This window comes from Cibotium barometz, chromosome 26 (assembly GCF_041138505.1).
Source record: "Cibotium barometz isolate CiBa-2024 chromosome 26, ASM4113850v1, whole genome shotgun sequence".
In the NCBI taxonomy this organism is placed as follows: Eukaryota; Viridiplantae; Streptophyta; class Polypodiopsida; order Cyatheales; family Cibotiaceae; genus Cibotium; species Cibotium barometz.
Window position 1 is genome coordinate 3502963 of NC_141071.1, and position 20963 is coordinate 3523925.

Genomic DNA, 20963 nt, shown 5'->3' on the forward strand with positions numbered 1-20963 from the left:
ATTACCCTCCTATTGCCACTAGCAATTTAGATCTCCATATGCAATCTTTTGTTTGTTGGTAGCAGATCAGCAATCCAAGAAAGTGTTACTATTACCCTCCTATTGCCACTAGCAATTTAGATCTCCATATGCAATCTTTTGTTTGTCGGTAGCAGATCATTAGTAATTCAAGAAAGTGTTGGTATTACCTCCTATTACCGTTAGTAAATCCCCATATGCAATTGGTTGAACCAAGTCATATGGAAGGAAAAAACGATGAACCACTTCTTTCTAATGAGCCTACATGCGTTAATAATGGGGTGCCCAACAACCAATAAGAGAAAAATCAAAGAACGATGATTTTGTATGTAATTAACTTGATGACAAGGTAAAAGGTTAGGATGTTGTTGGACCAGCTCATGGGGACTTAAATTTGTCAATGCATCTAGGCATATCCAATAGTTGAGCGAAGATGAAATTAAAGAGATTCCACATCCACTTTAGAAGTTGTATAAATTGAAGGTCCTAAAACTCTAATTATCATATTGGATACACCAAAGAGTTGGGCGAGGATGAAATTAAAGAGATTCCAAATCCACTGTAGAAGTTGTATCAATTGAAGGGTCCTAAAACTCTAATTATTGCACAATGAAATAAATCATGCAAACTACAAAAGCTCACTTTTTTTTTGAAAGCTCATGCGAGAAAACCTCTCAAAAAATTATACTCCGGGAAAAAAAGAGGAGGGGGAGGGGGGATTTTGGCAAGAATCGAATCCCTGTAGCTAGTGGGAAGATGCCACCTCCACCGCTAGGCTATTATCCCCACCCCAAAGTTTTGATTTAGAGAGAGAGAGAGAGAGAGAGAGAGAGAGAGAGAGAGAGAGAGTAGACTAGAGAAGCCCAAGTGTATTTATAGTGGGGCATTTGTTTACTTTTGTTTTTGTTTTTCAAGCCAGAGTCAGAAACAAGCACGCTTGAGCACGCTCGTTCTGAGACTCGAACAGAGAAACACTTTTGATACTACCTTCGTCGTCTCTAGTCTCAGAAAAGGGGCATTTGTTTTGATGAGACAGAGCACGTTTTGGCGCGTGTGTGGGCTCCGCCGGTTATCGTAGGACTAGGAGTCCAGTTGACGGGAGCCCTTTACACACACGAGACCCGATGGGCCCGCCGCCCATGTCTCTCTCAAAACGACTCATTTCCATCATCGTTAGGGGAATCTGCAGGGCATTCACCATACGAACGCACCACAGCAACCCTCATCATGATTTAGCTCTGTTACTGCGGCGCCATTGGTCTACCTGACCTTCATCTCGAGCTGCCCACGTAGCGTGTAAGTTCAACTATTTTGCTCTTATCTGATTTTCATTTATTTTTCACCCCCCTGGTTGATTTGATCTTAGCTTTTGTCCACTTTATCATCCTATGCCCTTGGTTCCTTGCTTAATTAAATTCTGACATGCTCTTCTTGTGCCTACTTAATTGCTTAGTATGTGAGGCATTTATGTCAATGTTTGGAGCAAGCTCCTTTGAAAATGACTTCTCTCGTTTGAGCCAAAATTAGCCTCCTTTGCATACAATTCATGATCGAATTTATTGTGCTGAGAATCGGCAACTTCAATGTTCAGAATTTCAGCAATCTTTCTCGAGACGAAGATAACGCACAACATAGAGAGAGAGGTGTAGAAATAGAGAGAGCGGGAGTCGGACCTAGTATTGGGTCCCGACGAATACCCTCTGTAGGGCCCCATCACGAATGGTGTATTTGCTTTATTAGAATGATGTGCAATAACTCAAATCTGGAGATATGGGGATCTGTTCTTGACCTGCACTCTTCACCTTGGCTGTCCTGGCCCTTGGAATACAACAACCCATTGTGAATTATGAGATGAATGAATGAATTCTTACCTAAGCTATTTATAGCTCCTAAAGGTGCTGGTCGGCTGGCTCAAACAGGGGTCGGCCTGTTATATTTCCTCACTCACGACCTGAAAATACCCCTCATTGGGCAGTGCTTTTCATACATGGCTGCAGGTCCCCTGCGCATTCCGTCCAGATTGGCTGTCTAGGCTTGCGCTGGCTGCCAGGTAGCCCATAATACCTTGCCCACTTGGCTGGGTTGGCCTCTAAGCATGGTCACCATGAAACTCGTTTCGGTGGCTTTGAAACTCGTTTCACGTTTTAGTGTTGAAACGTTTTATGTGCACATTGAAACCATATCGTTTCATGTGGGGAAAAAGGTTGTGATTTTATGTGCTTTTTATCTTTTATAATTCTTTCTTTCCTTCTTTCATCACATTTGTTCTTTTCTCTTCTCTTTTGTATGTCGTCTTGTTTATTGATGATAAATATGCTGATATCATCTTATAACTATTGGCCAGTACCTTCACATTTTATGTATATGATCATTTCGGTCCGATGTTTCACTGTCCACCTGCCTGGTGTTGGAACGTTTTGTTCCAAAATAAATCGTTTCAGCATCGTTTCGTTTCAATAGTGAAACGTTTCGTGGTGACCTTGCCTCTAAGGCATGTCAGTTGGCTGGCCAAGCCTTGCTTGGGCTGGCCGACAGCCAAGCCCTTGCTTGGGCTGGCCACAACCTCCTAAGGCTGGCCAACCACATGCCCTAGCCTTCCTAGCTAGTGGGCAAAGGCCATGGGCCATCTTGGCCCCCCTTGGGTGACCTAAGGTCTACCCCATGCCCAAGTTCAAGGGATTCCACTCCCTTTTTGGGGTAGCCCTAAGGGCTGTCCCCCTTCTACATGCAACTACATGCAACTAGACAGATGCCTAGCATTTGGTTGCAAACCAAACACTCAGTACAACTGACATCATTCTAGAGGGAGACTCACAGTACGAATTGGCATTGCTTCATGTGCAGGACAATCATAGTTGTTTCTTGTACCGGTACGAATGGATTCGTACCGTACGGTTTGTATGGTACGATACCGTACGATATTGTATGGTACGAATCGTGTGTGTGTGTGTGTGTGTGTGTGTGTGTGTGTGTGTATATATATATATATATATATATATATATATATATATATATATATATATATATATATATATATCAGTGTTGAATTTTTGAGTCCTTTTAAGAAGAGAGCAATTAATCGACTCTAGGTGGGCTTCTCATCTTCTGGGCAACGATTAATGTACTGCTTCATCCTATTTACACAGTCTCTAACACTCTCAGTCTCGCCTTGCTTGAAAGAGTAGATGTTTGCTACTGTGCCATGCTGAATCCCCGTCAAGGAAAAAGCAGCAATGAATCTCTCTTCCAAAACTCGTAAAGAAGATTTGTCTGAAGCCTCTAGTGCCTGAAACCAAGCAAGGGCCTTTCCCTCAAGAGTGAGCCCAAATCCTTCAATTTTTATATATATATATATATTCCCTTGAAAAAAATAAATCCAAATGCTATAAAAAAATATACAAACCTTGCTTAACGAAGATCCCAAATGCTCGCAATACTTCGCAACTTTCGTGTCCACTTAGTATTCCATATGGGGTTGTTGAGAGACCTAAAAATTCTGGCGAGGTAAACTGGTAGTGTACACTTGATTGGTAGGATGAGAGAATCTTGCTGCCTCACTTGGAGATCCCTAGTATAGGTAGGCTAGACAGTTAGATTCTCAAGTTATGTACGAGGGAGAAGATTTGGACATGGCCATTTTGATCTAGAGAGGAGTCCCTAAACCTATCACCCTAGATGCACTGCTCGTATTTGTGCAAGGACGGTCCCTTAGTCATAAACACTACACTGGGAGACCTTTGGTATTGCATTACCCATCCAGGTTCTTTTTTGGAGACAATCGAGAGATCCAACTGGGAGAGACACATATCCATGTTTTGGTTCCTCAAGCACTGTAGAATTCTCCCCTCCCAACCTTCCGTAACATTCAAGCTTGAAGCTCCATAGGTTTAAGTGTAAAAAATAAAAACCGTATTTTATGGTACGGTATCCGAAAATTTCATATCGTACCAAAAATTCCCGTACGGTATCGTATCGTATGGTATCGTATTTTCGTACCGTGACTACCATGAGGACAATGCACACCTGACCTTGGACGCTTAGAGTGGAACCCTGGCTGACTCGTCCTGGACTGGGGCTCACATGGGACCAGCTTCCACTCCAGGTCCCGCACCTTGGTATCAGATATATCCACGTGGCATCCAAGTGTAGGACGCACGTGACATCCCCTTTTGCTTAACTTGACGGAAGCTGCATAGCCTCTAGATAGTCTATCAACATGTTTTCCCAACATGTCAAGGGGTGTCATATCACCTGAAATGCAACCATTCAGAGAATCTAAATAGAGAGAAATAAGAGTTTTGTAAAGCATCTGCACATATCCTATTTGCATAAGTCTCCCAGTTTTCCCCTCATGGAGTCCACATGCAACCACCTGGTAGTAACCCTAGAAAGCATACGTCTGATGAGATAAAACCAGTTGTGGTGCTGAGAGAAATACCTGGGAATCCTGCTGCAAAATAACACATGAAAGACACGCAAATCTCTATAGACTCTGGTTTAGGTCGCTCTGATACCACCAAATGTAAGAGGCCTCCCAGGCCTGCTAACCAAGATCTCCTAAACATAGTCCAATACAAGGTTAGAGAAACCAAATAAAAGGGGTGCTAGCAAGCTCACCACCCAACTGTAGGATCAATGGGCCTTGGCAAGACCATGTTCGATCTGCCATGTCCATAGTAGGAGTAGAAACTCTGGTCCAGGCACAGACCCAAAAGAAGTGCCCCGCACAACGGACTACCAAATAATCACACAAGGCATCACTTATATAGTGATAACTGTTGCTATAAATAGTAACTTGCTATAGATAGCTAGTAGCCTAGTTTATTTAATTTTGAACCTTAGCCCTTATATTTGCGTGCTATCTCCTAATCCCAGGCTCCCTAACCGTGTTGGATTAGGCTCGCTAATCGGAATATTAGCTCCAGGTACATAAGAACTTGATGTGTGCAGAATGGTGTGAAGGTGTGCTCAAGAAGCACCATACACAAGCCCAAAAGAAAAGTTGTTGCGCTTTGATACCAAGTCTCAAGGCCCTCCCAACAAGCAAACCCCAATCTCACATGCAAAATTCCCTTCTTTAGGCATGCACGTTTGGAGAAGAAGACCCAGAAATAGCAAAAGAATGTAGGATGGCATGATTAGCATTAATCTCCCAACCATTATATACCAATCAGTCTTGTAGGCACCCTAGTTGTGAACAAACGAGTCCACACATTAATCTATTGCCCCAGTAATTGGTCCCCCATTGGTGCGCATCAATAGACCCTTGCTAGCCGGCTTGGCTTGGCCTACGAACCCGGATTTCCTTTGGCTGCTTGCGTCAGACTGCGAGCAATCATGCTTGTTGCTTGCAAACGTTGATGGGCACTCATGCCGCCACGTATATGGCTATCCTTCGGACCACTTGTCCTCAAGCACATTGTTTCATCTCTTGGCCTCAGTGCATTGATCCTTGGCCAAAGCATTACTTTTTGGCCTTGATTCACTCCATCCTTGCCAAATCAATCATCAATTATTTAGGGTCGTGACAAAAACAACAAAACCAAAAATTGACAACTACATATGACAGGGTAGTCATGAAAGAAGTGCAAGACTAGAGCCTAGAGTGTGCATTTGAGTGAGGGGTATCTTCATGTATCCTTTGATCATGAGCCTTAGTCATTGATACCTCTCGATTGAGAAAATGGACAGCAACACATCTTCTAGATATAACTTTGTAGCCTCTGTTCATGAGCCTTAGCAATGAGTCCAAGGATATGCCTTGAAGCAGGAGGGGATGTCACGTGCACGCTCGTGCCATGGCTAATGTCTAGCATGAACAACATAATCCCTGATTAGGGCAGCAGTTAGCAGCATTCAGGTCATCAACAGTATCATCAGTAGCATCATCAGCATCAGCATCATCATCAGCCTCAGCACCACCATCATCATCAGCATCATCATCATCATCAGAAGCATTGGAGGGCTTGGGCAGCCATCAGACCACAATCGACAGCCAGCAGGGAGGCTGCCAAGCGACAGCATGCAAGCATCGTCATAGGGAATGGGCATTTTTAGACTCGGGAATGTTGGGGATGGCGGCATCTTCCCGTTCCCATTCCCGTCCCATGTCACTCTATAGTCACAGGGAATGGCCGTTCTCAATCTTTTCCGTCCCCGTTCCCTGTCCCCATTTCGCGTCCCATGTGACTATGCATGCAAGGCATCAGGTGTGGGCAGCATTGAAGTTAACGCAGCAGTTTAGGAATATTTCATTAATACCTTGTCCAGCAGCAGGCCGACAGCATTCAAGACTGGCTGACCAGCTTCCTTCCACATATATATAAGCGAAGGCATCATTTGCAGCATGGACATCAAGTCATTCAATCATTTCATTATCCTAGAAGTCAGTAGAAGTCATGTAGGGGCCTAAGGGGCTGACTAAAGGCCTAACCATGTACAATCATTCAGTAACCTTTTCGTACCATATTAATACAGAAAACCCTGACACTAACTATCTCTCTCTTCTTCTCTCTCCTGTCTTAATCATGTTTAAATCAGCATCTTGTTCTAAATCAGGCTTAAGGCTTTGGATCAGTATAGCAAGGCTTTCGCGTGTGCGACAATAGCATGTTGACTCTTGATGCAGGCTACCTTCCTTTGCCTCTTACTTAGTGGGTGGCAAGAGAAAGAGAAAGAGAAGGGGAAGGGGAGGAGAGAGAGAGAGAGAGATGTATTAAACTTCAAAGATTGCTGTATATTTTTTTATGTTGTTTTACAGAAGTTTTTTAACATTTTGTGCTCAACTGGATGGCTTGCAGACATGACCTTTTGAGATGGAACTTGCCATGCGGAATTTAATATAAAGTGCTTATTCACATGAGTTGTCTATATCACACATATTCGACAGAGTATAAACCTGAAAAATTGGTGATGACTCTTGCTTGCCAAACATTGGAACAGAATGATTGTCTGTCCATCTACACACCAGCAATCGAAGCATACTGGGCTGAAGCGTCAACTTTTAGTGCATCTTTTGAAGATTACAAGGTTGCCTTTGCATGTGCCAAATTCGAAAGTGGACTCTATACTGCCCAAAAATGCAAGGAAAGATATATTAAAAGTGACTGCCCTGTATAATAGCAAGCAGGTAGCTCTAGGGGAATTCCCAATTATGATGAATGAGTGTGTAATCGATCAGAAATTGACCTGCCAGCTCAATATTTCCAAGTCAGAGGCTCAATCCAAACTCCATTTTTACATAGGTGAGCTGCTTTGGTTCCAAGTGAGAGCAATGTTGTAAGGTTCTTTTCGTAGTTTGTGGGGATACTCTTCTCAATTTTATTTGTTTTAGTACCTTATTCAGTAACACTTGCAAACTAAGCATGGGTGCTCTTTGTTTCATTAGATCAAGCTTTTAGCCCAGGGTTAACTGGGCACCTGGCTCTGGACTTAAAAGAGGTTAGTGTTTTTTTTCCCCAACTGTTTATTTAGAACTGTCTACATGGAAGAAGCTTAGGTTGACATTTTGAAAGAACAATGTGTCATTTTGTGTGAGCATGGGAGCCTCTAGCCTTGATGCGGGAATGAGTGAGTAGAATGCATGGCTTTGAAGGTTACGTGATCACCTTCTAACCACATGTTTCATAGGAAGGATGTGTAGCTAGAAGAACCACAGCTTTGATTATATGCTTGCGATACATCAAGGAACTGATCTACCTAAGCAGCTTTTTTTCCAGTTTATACGCGAAGGTGAGACAGAAGTGTACTTGAAATATCCTTTACATGCGAATGCTTCACGCTACAGCCAAGGGCCCGTTCTCAAGGCAAGGATTTTGCTTTGCATTTGTTTTTCTACACTTCCTTTGCAATAGCTAGCATTCTGTGTGGGATAGATGGATGGCTTCACTGCTTTAATTTTCCTTACTTGCTTAATTATTGTACCAAAATTGTCAGATGATCATACAAAATCTGGGAAAATGGGATGTCGAGGCTTCCTTAGATGAGGACAGCGAAATTTTTGTTCTCCAACATCAAAGGTTTCCCCTTGTAACATGGATTTCTAAGGACTTTCCTTTTATTAAATTTAAGCATTTTGTATCTACCTACTCAATCAGAGTGACTCTTCTACCTTTTTGTTTGCAGTATTGAAAGGCTTCATAGCAATAGGATCAGCAGCTCAGAAGACCCTAGTTGTAAGCTGCAAGACCTGGCTTCAAGTGGTAACCTTAGTTTGGTAAGTGATTGGTACTTGTGAGAGTTTGATGCTGCATGCACAAAAGTCATGGAAATGTTGGTGCAGACGCCAGTTCATGAAATTGGTGCTTTTAACGTTTTTTCATAACCATTGCACGCACACGTGCTCATGTACGCGTACACATGCATGTGCACGACACGCCCACCCACACATGCATGTGCACATATTACACTCGATAGTAACTGTATTTTGTATTGGCAAGCAGTAATGTAGCATTAAGCTAAGGTGATATTGTGTATGGATGCAATTATGTGCGTGGACCTTGTGTGACAGATATGTTACTGGAAATGTGTATGAGGCATTAGTATTAGTTTGGTGACATTTCCCCTAGCAATAAGTGTCACATATAGACTATAGTTTGCAATTTGTAGCATGCACAAGATCACACAATGCAGCTATGGAGGATGAAAGATATCCGTGATAGGTGTGTAGGAGTAGAGTGCAAGAAGAGAGATGAGATGGAAGATCAAGCCATGACAATGGTGCAAGAGAAAGAAAGATATATTAAGCGCCTACTTAAGACCCAATGGGCCTATGAGACCAAAGTGATACAACAATGATTATATTATGATAATACTTCTACCATGTACAATGCTTTTATAGGCATCAAGCCTCATATCTTATGTTCTCTCAATAAGAGGGTGTTCACAGCAGTGGACACACTACTAGACTCCAAAAATATCCAACAAAACCCCCTTAGGAGTGATGGAGGCAATGTCTGACAAACCTTCAAGAATAGTCTCTATGCTCCAATACTAGCAAAGCAACAAGACATGGTTCCTGCAACTGGCTCAGAGGCATAAAAGCATGGCTCAGAGGCTCATGAAGCATGGCTTAGAGGCTCATGAAGCATGGCTCAATATGAAAGTCTTAGAGGTCATGTTCTACCTCGGAGACAAAGACATCCTACATCAGTTCATCAAGATGATTCCCCCTTGCTCTAAGTATGGGTAAAAAGGGAATGATGGAGCATTACAAAACGAAACCCAAAATATTCAGATTTTGGGGGACATCCCGGGCAAAGAACCCATGATTACAAAATATTCAGAATTTGGGAGACTTGCCGGGCAGAGAACCCATGACTAATAACTAGAAATAGAGAAAATTTTGGAAGTTTTACAGGACGTCGATGATGATCTGCAGTAGTCTTCTTACGTCGACATTTCCAAGTTGAACACTTCATGGTCAAGTTTGGGAATTGTACTCGCAAAGAATAGATGCTTTGTGATGATGCTTATAGTACTGATGGTTATAATCTTTTTATGCATGATAGCTAGGGTAGAGAACCCGAGGGACCCAATGTGTTCCTCCATGAAACTTTATCTCAAAAGGATACTGATATGATCAGTAAGTACCTTGTTGACATATGGAAGCTGTTGCAGAGGAGGCAGGCAAAGGAGACCAAGAGCAAAATACCAGGTGCACTTTAGTAGTGGAGCCGCCGGTGGCTGGCCTTGAGCATGGACATCAAGGTTGTGGCACTACTGCTGAAGTTGATGAGTAGCAGAGTTGTTTATGGAGAACTATTGTAGGAGATCACGGATAACGTTGCTATCGGTCGGTCGCATACCAAGTGTAATTGCCCCAAAAAGGGTTGAGCACAATTGTGACACACTCTTAAACTATTAATACTATTAAACAAGATGAAATGGCACAAAACCAAATATGATAGCAATGCTGAAATATGATGGAGTTGATGGTTTATTGTCTTGTGGATGACTACCATGAGGTTATAAATTGCACTTTCGTATAAGGTGGATTTGGGCATGTTTCTGGATTCATCTAGGTATATGATAGCAATGCTAAAATTTAAATGACATTGCAATAGGGTTGGAAAAGTCCAACCTCCCTTGTAATATGATTGTATTATCAAGGATTCATCAAGATACAAGCTTCATGGGCATCACATGCCAGATTTCCATGACATTCATGCAATGCTGAAATTTAAATGACACTGCAATAGGGCCGGAAAAGGCCAACCTCCCTTGTCATATGATTGTAATATCAAGGATTCCTCAAGATACAAGCTTCACGGGCATCACATGCCAGATTTCCAATGACATTCATGCAACGAAAACATTTTGCGAACATGTTTTGTTAAAGTTGGTGCTGATTCCACAGCTTTTGTCAGGAAGAACCTGGCATACACAAGCATGTGTGTGCTAGGTTGAGACACAAGAGACTTGAATGGTCAAGGACACGGATGTAGAGTAGGTTAAGAGAACTTCAAGAAGCTCTTACCATTGAATTTGCTGAATTTTGAAAGAAGAAATCAACTTTCGGTCAAATTGTCGACGATAGAAATGCTCAAAAGCATTTTTGGTAGGTAGATATCCAGGAGATAGCAGCTGAAAAAGGACTCCCAAGGGTTGGACAGCAGTGTAGTACTCATTTATTGCCTGATCCAAGAGATAGAGAAGCCAAAAACCATGTGTATGGATTGGTTATGCTGAAAATTGTCTTCCTTTACCTCCTCATGAAAAAGGTGCCTATTTTCCAAGGGGGGAGAGAGAGAGAGGATAAACCTTTCCATAGAGGGAGAAGGTGGCCATCGGGCCACCTTACCAGAGGCCACACCTCCCGTAAGTGGAGAGGGTGCCATTTGTGCAGAGCTGGGAGTGAAGACGCAACCGAGTGATCACGTATATCGTGTGAACGTGGTGGCGGGACATGGACAAATCTGGGACATGCATGTGTCTCAATTAGTGATATCCATTCAGAGTTATATGCCCATGTGGATTGGAAGGGTCATATTTTGTCCTTTGTTATGGAAGATGCTCCAATATATTTGAAGGGTGATTTTGCAGTTCCACCCTCTATTTTGTAATTTAGTAGGACTTCGTAATATTATATAATATTTTATTATGAAGTGTTTCACTGTAATGGTACCCTATTTTTGATTCTCTTCTTTCTTTTAAAATTATTCGTAAGTTCAGACTCATCTAGCCTTATGATGGTATATGTACCCATTCATCTGATGTTAATTGTGGTTTATAATGTTTTGGAGACATTTGGTTTAGGAAGCTGTTATGTACCTAGCACTAACCCTTGGGGTTAGGAACTAATCTAATAGGGTTAGGGGAGCCCTAGGATAAGGAAAAGCAGGCGGATTCAGGTGGCTAAGGTTCAGATTTAATAAATCCAAGGTTAAATCTATTGGCTATTTATGACTAGACTATTATTTATATATTGCTACTATATAAGTGAGTCTTGGGTTATTATTGATTCATTGTTGTTTGGACTTGGACCAAGAGGCTTACTCTTGCCATGGACATGATGGATCATGGGTAGTCTTGCTAAGGGCTCCTATGGGTAGGTACTGGTGGTTTGGGATGCTAGGGCTGATTGGCATGGACTCGTGGGAGTGGAACCTTAGCCCCTGGGTCGAGAGAGGTTTGTGGACGCAAACCTACGGTTGGGTGCTGAACTTGCTTGCATCCCTTTTATTTGGTTTCTCTGATCTTGTTTATGCATGTGTATTAGTATGTGTTCCTTGCGAGGGGTCCCTCCCAGTTGGCATCAAAGCAAACCTAATTGCGGAGGTGGGAAAAAGCAAGGTTTGCATGTCGTCGTGTTTTTATCAAGGTTGCCTAAGCCAGGTATCTCCCGGTCATCATACCTGCGTTTTAAATCTGCAAGAAGTAGGTGCTTTTTTAGGTTTTTTCGGTAGGATAGGGTTCATGTGGATTCTGAGAGAAGGGAGAGAAAGGGGAGGTTTGTAGGCATGCGCGCGGGTGGAATTGTCTTGGGAAACCCTTGTTTTGGACTGTAACCCTAGGTTTTCTCTCTGTTGTTAGTGCTGCAGATTATCTGAGTTTCATGGTGTGCATGGTTGTTTCATGGGCTGTGGGCTTGCAGCCAGGCATGTAGGGAAAAGTGATCGTGTGCAGGCACCATTAGGGCATCCGGTGGCTGTTTGCTAGGGCTGGGAAGTGCTCTGAACTGGGCGCCAACAGCTCAAAGCAGGCGCAGGTGGCAGCTGGGCAGAAATTGCATGCGCAGCAAGCATACAGGTCGTACAGGCTGTCCAGCAGGTGGTACAACACCTGAACCAGGCTGTACAGTGCCGGAAGCAGTCTGTCATGCAGGCCGTACTGGTTAGGGAAGGGCTAGTGCATATGACAGCAGGTGGACAGCAGCAGGGCAGTGCAGAGAGAGAGAGAAAGAAAGAAAGAAAGCTGTATTAACGTCTACTAGAGGCCGAACTTGACCTATGAGACAAATCAATGTACAACTGTCAATGTCTTCTTGATGTCCAGAAAAAAAAGGACAAAATGAACCTGAAATAAACTGTGAAAGTACTGAGCTAGTGGGGGGGTGTGATGGATGGAGCACTATTGCTAGAGGCTCAGTATGCAACCTATATGCGCAAGGTATACAAGAATGCAATGCAGATCTGTCTAGCTCCAACTAGTACCATAATGGGGTGTAATATGTGATACATAGGCGATGGCGAGGCAAAAATACCTCGGAGCATGATCTCCGGGTGTGAGTGTAAGTGAGCTAGCCGCTCTTGGATATGGTGCTGATGTCGAGCCCGTATCTCTGTGATCTCCCTCTGATGTAGTCTGGGAGTCTGGTAGCCTGGTGCTCTCAGTCTCCGTCTGGCTCGGAGGTCCGCAGCGCGCTGAAGTGTAACCCCCTCCTGTGTCAGAATAGGCACTGGGATAGATCTCTGGAAGAAATTAGTGAGCTGGAGCTGTCGCGCACCTCTCCCTGTGGTATGAGCCCGTAGCAGTGTCTCTGTGGCGCTCTCTCTCTAGCAAGAATTGGCCAAATCTGCGCTGGTCTGCGGACTCCATGATCTGGCGGAGTGAGGGATGTCCACTGAAGATGGTGGTGTCTCTCTCTCTAATGACACTATATGCTCTGCATCTGCATACATAATGTTCCTCACTCTCAACCTCCTCCTAGCATAGTTTGCATATCCTCTTTGCTCTGGGGATCCGTGCTGCCCTACTTGTCTCAATCTCAAGCTGGTGTGATGACACTCTGAGCTAGCTAATCACCACTCGGGCACTGTGAGGCATGTACACATCCATGTATCCAGGTCTCTGTATGAATCCATCCGCTGAGATACGCATAAACTGATCTCTGCAGTATAGCATCTTCGGCGGTAGAGGCTGACTGGGTGTAATCCAAGTCTCTTGAGTGTATCGCTGCCATAAATCCTGCAAAAGGACTTTGTTCCTCTCACTGTGAGAGAGCTGGATGTGTGGTGCATGTATATCATACTGGAAAGGTGGCAGGTGATCTATGTCAAGACCATGCTGAGTGAGCCACAACATGGCATACATCTTCACAAAGTGGCTTCCCAAAGATAAGTTTGAAGCTTTTCGCAAAGCTTTAAGCTTGATACATTCTGGGATCTGATGTGACTTGTACATGCACATTGTACATCCAGTTACTATGTGCATCCACATTTCCATTATAGGGGGGGATTGTGACAAATATGTTATTGGAAACGTGTATTAGGCATCAGGATCAATAATTTGGTTAAGTCTTGTTTCCTGTTTTATGACAGTGTGGAAAGGCGCAATCTTTCTGTCTGGACGAGGTACTAAAAGTTGTATACCACATCCACCTCTTTCAAATACATGTCACATATGACAGTTGTGTAACGGTTTCTCTTCTTTGTCCTCAGACTCGTCTTCTGCAGTTGGAGGGCGCACTTTCTGACATTGGTGAAAAGCTAAAGGTCCTGGTGTTGACTTATAAAGGCGCAGAGTGTCCTCAGAATGGTAAGTCCTTCATTCGTTTCTATTAGGTATGGCAGTCCTCCATATCCTTCTTATTGAATGTATTGACTCAACGAAAGGTCTAGTGTGTTTTTTGATGTGTTAGGAGTGTCTTACGCCTAAATTTGGTGGCACTAATAGAGGTGCCTAAATTTGAGAGTCCTTTGTGGGATTTATGGTTCTCCAGGTGACAGTCTCTCCCAGGAGGTTGAAAGCCAGTCGAGTATGACCTCACCCTTGTTAAGCTCTCTTCATACTGGAACTTCTATGGATAGTCACTCGGAGATTTATGAAGAGCAATGCACAGATTCAGATGATGTTTTTGATTCCTACCTTGAATCGGGTAGTTCAGTGTACCCTCTTTCCACTTCCAAGCATACGCGTACCTTGTCGGATATTTCAAGCCTCACTTCAAGTGTAGGATATCCGCAGGTGAGATGGATACATGTATACAATGTATTATTCCTTGAAAGTTCATGACTTGAGTACATACTTTAGCAAGCCCTTGGCTATTTGGGTGCCTTCAAAACATTCACAGCCAGCAGTTGTTCTTACAGGTACTCAGGCATAGGAGAAATTTATCAACGGATGAGGGCTCCTCAGAGTACTGGTATTCACAATCAAGTGCATTAAGCGGTAAGGAAGTGTTCTTGTATATGCCAACTGGATCTCTATATTGAGTAATTTCTTTGAGGACTCGGACTAAAACCTGAACCATCATTTTTAAGGAAGAAAGAGTTGTCTTTTTTCAGCAGATGAAGATCATGGCCACAGTCATGATTGCAGGGATGAATGCTTTGTGTGTTCATCGTACACCCTCCGGTCATACAAAGGGATACACGCCAGTCTCTCGAAGAGTAATTCTGTCTCTTTGCCACCAAGCTTATTCCATCAAAGCAGCTCTGGATCTGCTTCAACTGGGTTACCTGCACCACTAGAGAAGCCATGCTCAAATAAAAATGAAGAAGCAGAGGCTCCAGTAGTTAGGAAAGGTCCTGGTTTGCTGAGGAGCTTATTTGGAGCAGTAGTGGTTGCGGGAGTATCACTCTTAGGTGCTAGAAATGCAAACCTAGCAAAAGACCGATCACAAACTGGAGTGCAGGCTAAGCTTGGCCACACAACCAGAGCCACTTTCTCTAGTGACACAAGAAGTGGGAGGTCTCTAAAACAACGCTACTCATTTGGTCGTTAGATTGCTGTGCTAGTCAGGTCCATATCATTAGGCTTTGAATGCGTTTTGTTTCCATTAGTCTTCTGGAAACAAACTCACGTATACTATGAAACTCTTGGATGTATACAACTTGGTAGTGACAATGAGACCAAAGTTAGAAGGGAATACTAGCCACATGAGCATTCAGATGCTCACTTTGGGCAAGTGGGCAAGAGACATTTTTGAAGTCAGGGTCCCTCTTAGGTGGAGAAGTCCATTGGGAGGAACTGTAAAAGAAGAAAAAAAGATCTTTACCTGAGCATATTGTACCTTCACTCGAAAGTTGGTGTTCCACTCGAAAGTTGGTGTTCCACAAGACTGGGAAGCGCTCTAGCATTGTTGTAAATGTATGTAACATTATCTATGAATAGGCTGAAGGTGGCCTATTTCTTAGACACCATGGACAAAGCATATGTCTATCCAACAGATTGGACATCAAATGGAGGAGTGGTTTTGCTAATCCAAGGTCTAATTCATGATCAATACAATCCACTTATTAAAAAGTCATTGTAGGAGCATTTTTTTCAGCCAATTAAGAAAAGACCGTCTCAGATTTGTGGCTCATCAAACGAGTGTTTGTTGTGAAAAAGTTGGATCTTTAGTGCCCTTGAAGAATAGTGGTGGGTAGTGACTAGAAAGTGGAGCCCCCACCAAGTTAGGACAGTAAAGATGTAGATATCAAAATGTGTCTTTATTTGAGTTGCATTTAGTTTCCTCTGTCAATAATGCAGGGATTTATTTTCAAAAAAGTGTATATTGGTAGTATGGCTCTACATTTACTTTAATAAGATAGATAGAACTCCTTGTTCAGTAATGGGGATTTGCAAAAGAGTTGATGAAATAAAGATCACTTAAGACCACACACTCACATAGGAGCAGCTAGATGATCACCATGCAGGCACCGAGAAAATGTAAAGAAGACAAAAATAGTTTTAACATGCCCATATAGTGGAATCCTGGAGTCATGGACTTTTCTTCTTTGTTCTCTTTTAACTAATTGCTAAATCATTCCATCTTTAGCTTTGATAGCCTAACAATTCAACTCATGTGACTATTTTTTGCTAGTCACTCTCATAATACAATTAATATATCCCCTGAAATTTACAACCTTGAGAATTTGAATAACTATATCTTTCTCCATTTGCAACAAAATACAATACGGTACATTAGTATGATCATTTTGAGTGATTGCAAGAGTGCATATATGAGGGATGCATCACTATGTAGAGGCTGATGTGGAGTGTAATATGACGATGGTACATTCAACATGTTGATGAAGAATTGTACATCGATGAAGATTCATGTATGGGTGTAGGTTCAAGTGTTGAAAATGAAAGTAGGATTGTGGTATCCTTCTCTTTGTAGCCATTTCCATGCTATTCTCCATATGCTAAGTCAAGGTGATGATCTTAGTAGATACAACTATCCTTGATTTGTTGATAGTTTGCCTTGCATGCATCAATTTCATCTATAGTGCAATATAACCTAGCAAAGCAACATGTATCAAAGAGTGAGGGCTTGGTCCGCTTCCCTTTGCATCCACGACAATCACTTGGCATGTGCATAGTGCTACAACTTAGGTCATGGAACTCCGTTACTGAGTCCAACGGGTTAACACATATCATAAAATCTGCATGGACACAAAATTGAGCATTGATTCCATTCATTCTTATTACACAAGAGAATACAAGGAAAAATTCAAAAAACAATGCAAGTATGCTATATTTTGTACAACATGTGTATGCAAGGTTCTTACAAGAACTTCCATCATCATGTAACTTGTAAAAGGAAAGTAGTGGACTCATCCAGCCCACCCATCAGTGGGCCAGTACACCGGCCACCACGCTTCCTTTTTCTTGTGTTTTACTCCACGATGCTTGGACTATAGGGTTGACCTAAGAGAGCAACCTGACACTCCCAAGTCGTTAACCTTGATCTCACCCAAGCTAAACTGAAGGACTGGAGTCACGAGTGGTGAAGTCCTAAACTTACCACTTTTCATGGTGAAAGCAAACTTCTTCATCGCTACCCTCGTCTATCTTGTCTATTGGCTATGGTTCTAATCTTTATTATTAGTTTTATTTCAACTTCTTTAACTTAACAATTGCATAAAGACATCATTGCAACATTTTGAAAACCAACTTAGCCTTTTTGCATTCTTTTCATGACAGTAAATTCTCATACGTTCTTTTTAAATTTCCTTGTTAACACACCTTCTTAACAATTTGCCTTCGAAAGAGTAATACTTGAAAATAAGCTCTAAGCAAGAACAACAAGACCTAGATTAGGAGGAGACACTCCTTTTTACTTACACACACCAAGCTCTCTACTAATAAAGAAATGAAAGGTCTCTTTAATCTCATACTCTCTCACAAGACCCATGCTTCCCTCATAGCACAAGATAGGGAAACTATAGCAAGAGATATTCTTACAAACAACCTAACTTTATAATAGGGAATTGATTAGAGTATAGCTTATTCATACAATTTCAATTCTCTATTTATCTTGTTTGATTACTTATCTTAATTAATTAATTTTTCTTAACTTAATTTACAAGAAAGAGGTCTCTAATTTCAGAATTGAGAGAGAGAGAGAGAGAGAGAGAGAGAGAGAGAGAGAGAGAGAGAGAGAGAGAGCTCTAAGACATGGTCTCCCATGGCATTATACATCACATTAGGGGCATAATTGAATCAGGGAAAAAATTTCTGCGAGCCTTCTTTTACATGCTTTTTCCGTATTCATACAAATTTATGAGATTTTTTCATACATTAAAATATAATACACATTTAAAAAAACAATGTTACAAGGGCCAAAAACTTTTCATCACAAATTTATAACTTATTTAGAGAGATCGTTTTAGTCTTACTTGTATAAACGATCCAACCCATATCTTGAGGTTGTTCATGTTTGACATCTTCTTGTTGACTTATTCTTGACCTTGACCTTGAGTTGAAGTTAGAGTAGAAGTAATTTATTCAGTAATGGATGAGTGTAAGATAGAGAGATCCCTTGTGATGGTAAGAGAGAGATGGTCCTTATTACAAAGCCTGAGGAGTCCTCAACAAGAATTACCCCACCATGTTCATCCTTCTAAGTATGTCTCTATCCACACACCCTATGCTTCCACCTCTTGTCTCCATGCTACCAATGCATAGAAATATTCTAGCATGGTCAACACTATGCTTTTTTGCCTTCTTGCCAACATGTATTCCGATACAACAATGCATCCAAGACCTTTACCAATGACCCTTCGCAATGCATCCACGCATCCATAGCCTCAATACCTCCATGCCAACGAGTGTTAAGAAAATAAAGGGATCTCCCTATGCTCATGAGAGAAGAAAGGGACTCTATGTGCTCAAAATCTCATCATAATGTTACCAACTTTTTCTAGGTGTAAAATTTTACACTTTTGACATTATAAATGAACATAAAAGGCCCAAAAAATGGTACAAACAACTGTAAACAAGCCTATGTTTGGATGAGTTTTTTGGACATCTTTTTTTTAAAAAAAAAGAGGTGTTCTGGGAGCACCTTGGTGATCAGTGTTAGCATTAGATGACTTTTCTACACCTTTAAAAAAAAAAGAGAGGGGGTAGCAACGCCAATCACCCTTCTTTTTAAAGGTCCAAAAAGTCATCCAAACATAGGCTTGTTTACAATCATTTCTACCGTTTTTGGGCCTTTTGAGCTCATTTTTGATGTCAAAAGTGTAAAATTATAGAAAAAGTTGGTAGCATTATGATGGATTTTTCAAGCACCTAAAGTCCATTTTCTTATCTCATGAGCATAGGGAGGCCCTTTCTTTTTTTAACACTAGTCGGCATGAAGGCATTGAGGCTATGGGTACACAGTGGCATTTGGATGCATGCTAGCACGAAGGAAAATTAGAATAGGGTGTTGTAAATACTAGAGTTCACTTATGCATTGGTAGCATGCAGGATGGAGGCTAGTGGGCATGGCATGTATAATAGGGGAGACATTAATAGATTGTATATAAAGAAGCATGGAGGCATGGGAGAAGAGTAATGCTGGAGACAGAGGAGTGAGTGAAGAAGGAATACACACAAAAAGGACATAGCTAATGCAATTGGAGATGGCATGTATAGGGGATGAGCATGTTGAAAAACAAGGTGTCATAGTGGCACAAAGATCAAATGGGTTAAGATAGTAGTCACAATGTTTTGAATTTTATGTAGGGAAAAATCTATGTTTGTGTATAGGAGTGTTGGGTTTTGTGCATAATAAACTGTAACTTTTCAACCCCAAATATCGCTTTTCAAGTGTTATTTTAGATTGTTTTATCTTATGATACTTGAGTAATGTTACAACTATTGTATATACTAGTATGGTTATGTGCATAGTGGATGAATTAGTCTAATATGCATGAGTAGGTGATAATCTTTCCATGTTACAACTCAAGTAAGTTATCAACCCTAAATGTCCCTTTTCAAGTGTTGAAATCTCATTTTAGATTGTATTATCTTGTGATGGATTAGTGTAATATGCATACATAATGCATGATAATCTCTCCGTGCAGTAGTAGTGTGTGTGTTGATTGATAGAGAATAAGTTTTTAACTATGTTTAAAAAGGGTCACACTTCTTCTACAAGGTTGATTGATAGAGAATAAGTTTTTAACTATGTTTAAAAAGGGTCACACTTCTTCTAGAAGGTTTAAAAAAAGCTCGTAAGAGAAAGCTCACTAAAAAACCAGACTCAATTAAACCCTAGTAAAATATTAATTAGTAAAAATTAAGAGAAAAACTAGAATTTTACTTACACTACACACAACTTGGCTTTGGGAGAGTGGGATGTGGTCTTCTAGCTCTAAAAGCTACTTTAAACACACTTGAGAGTGGAGGGGGTAGTAGAAGGAAGCAATAGGCAACAAAAGGGAAGAGTATTTATGACAAAAACAAATTCCCAAGGGCTAGGGAAGTAGATGGCATTTTTCAGCATGAGGATAGGAAAGGTAAGTCTCCAAACAGTCCAAATACAACACTAATATGGTGGGTGGTCTTCTCACTTGGAAAGGTGATGGTGGGATGGTGAGATGAGATGCATCATGTCCTTTTGAGAAGGAGTTTTGTGGGACAAATGGCTGGGGATAGGCAAGCAAGTCCCTTGAGTAGGTTCAATATTATTAATAAGGTCTAATTAACCAAGGTTAAAATTTGTTGCACACACGTTGATATCCGAATCAACATTTACATTGGACCAAAATTTCACCTTTCAAAAAATTCACCAAAAATAAATTATTTCTAATTTTTAAAAATAATTTTCTATATTTCTTTGATTTCTTGCTAATATACCATGCCCAGCTTGAAATCAAGATTTATCGCGCATAACTCTTAATAATGACCAGCTTAATAAATTTTCTAGCTCTTTATCCAATAAATTTTTTCTTGTCTTTTATTTACTATATCATGTAAAATTTATAAAGTATTTATTATTATCTATTTGTGAGTCTTGGAATCAAAAAATAATATCGTATCTCTTGATAACGCCCAACTTAAGAATTTTCCTAGCCTACTACTGGGGAAAAGTTCAGAAGTTCAATTTTTATAATATAGGAGTGTAGTAAAAGAAAATGGCTAAGGTCATTAGTTTTGGAGGAACCTTACATTCTTCCCTCCTTAAAAAGAACGAGCTGTCCTCAACTCGAAAAATGGGATAGGCATGTTGAATACCATCAGCCTTTTCCCAAGCAGAGAAGTCTAAGTCTATTCCAAAGAGGCTTCTCTCAAAACTCTAATAT

The 20963-nt window shown here is 41.3% G+C and overlaps 1 protein-coding gene across 8 annotated transcripts; it reads left to right on the top strand.

The window, feature by feature from the left end:
* Nucleotides 1-826: 826 nt before the first annotated feature.
* Nucleotides 827-15766, top strand: LOC147623581 (uncharacterized). Of its 8 annotated transcripts, XM_086820149.1 has the most exons (12): nt 962-1314; nt 6819-6836; nt 6881-7262; nt 7406-7458; nt 7725-7823; nt 7954-8036; nt 8143-8233; nt 13779-13811; nt 13899-13995; nt 14180-14424; nt 14550-14628; nt 14745-15766. In XM_086820149.1, the coding sequence occupies exons 3-12, from the start codon at nt 6962-6964 to the stop codon at nt 15182-15184; spliced, it is 1521 nt and encodes a 506-aa protein (XP_086676275.1). In that variant the 5' UTR covers nt 962-1314; nt 6819-6836; nt 6881-6961; the 3' UTR covers nt 15185-15766. The 8 variants fall into 8 exon arrangements, with proteins under 8 accessions (XP_086676283.1, XP_086676282.1, XP_086676276.1 ...); XM_086820150.1 differs by having other exon boundaries at nt 926-1314; nt 6819-7262; nt 14748-15766; XM_086820151.1 differs by having other exon boundaries at nt 926-1314; nt 6819-7262; nt 7737-7823.
* The last annotated feature ends 5197 nt before the right edge of the window (nt 15767-20963 follow it).

Excerpts from the sequence above, each read along its gene's own strand:
- LOC147623581 (XM_086820149.1), top strand. The coding sequence starts at position 6,962 with ATGATTGTCTGTCCATCTACACACCAGCAATCGAAGCATACTGGGCTG. Across the intron at positions 7,459-7,724 it reads TGGCTCTGGACTTAAAAGAG|CTTTTTTTCCAGTTTATACG; the intron begins GTTAGTGTTTTT and ends CTACCTAAGCAG. Across the intron at positions 14,425-14,549 it reads CAAGTGTAGGATATCCGCAG|GTACTCAGGCATAGGAGAAA; the intron begins GTGAGATGGATA and ends TTGTTCTTACAG.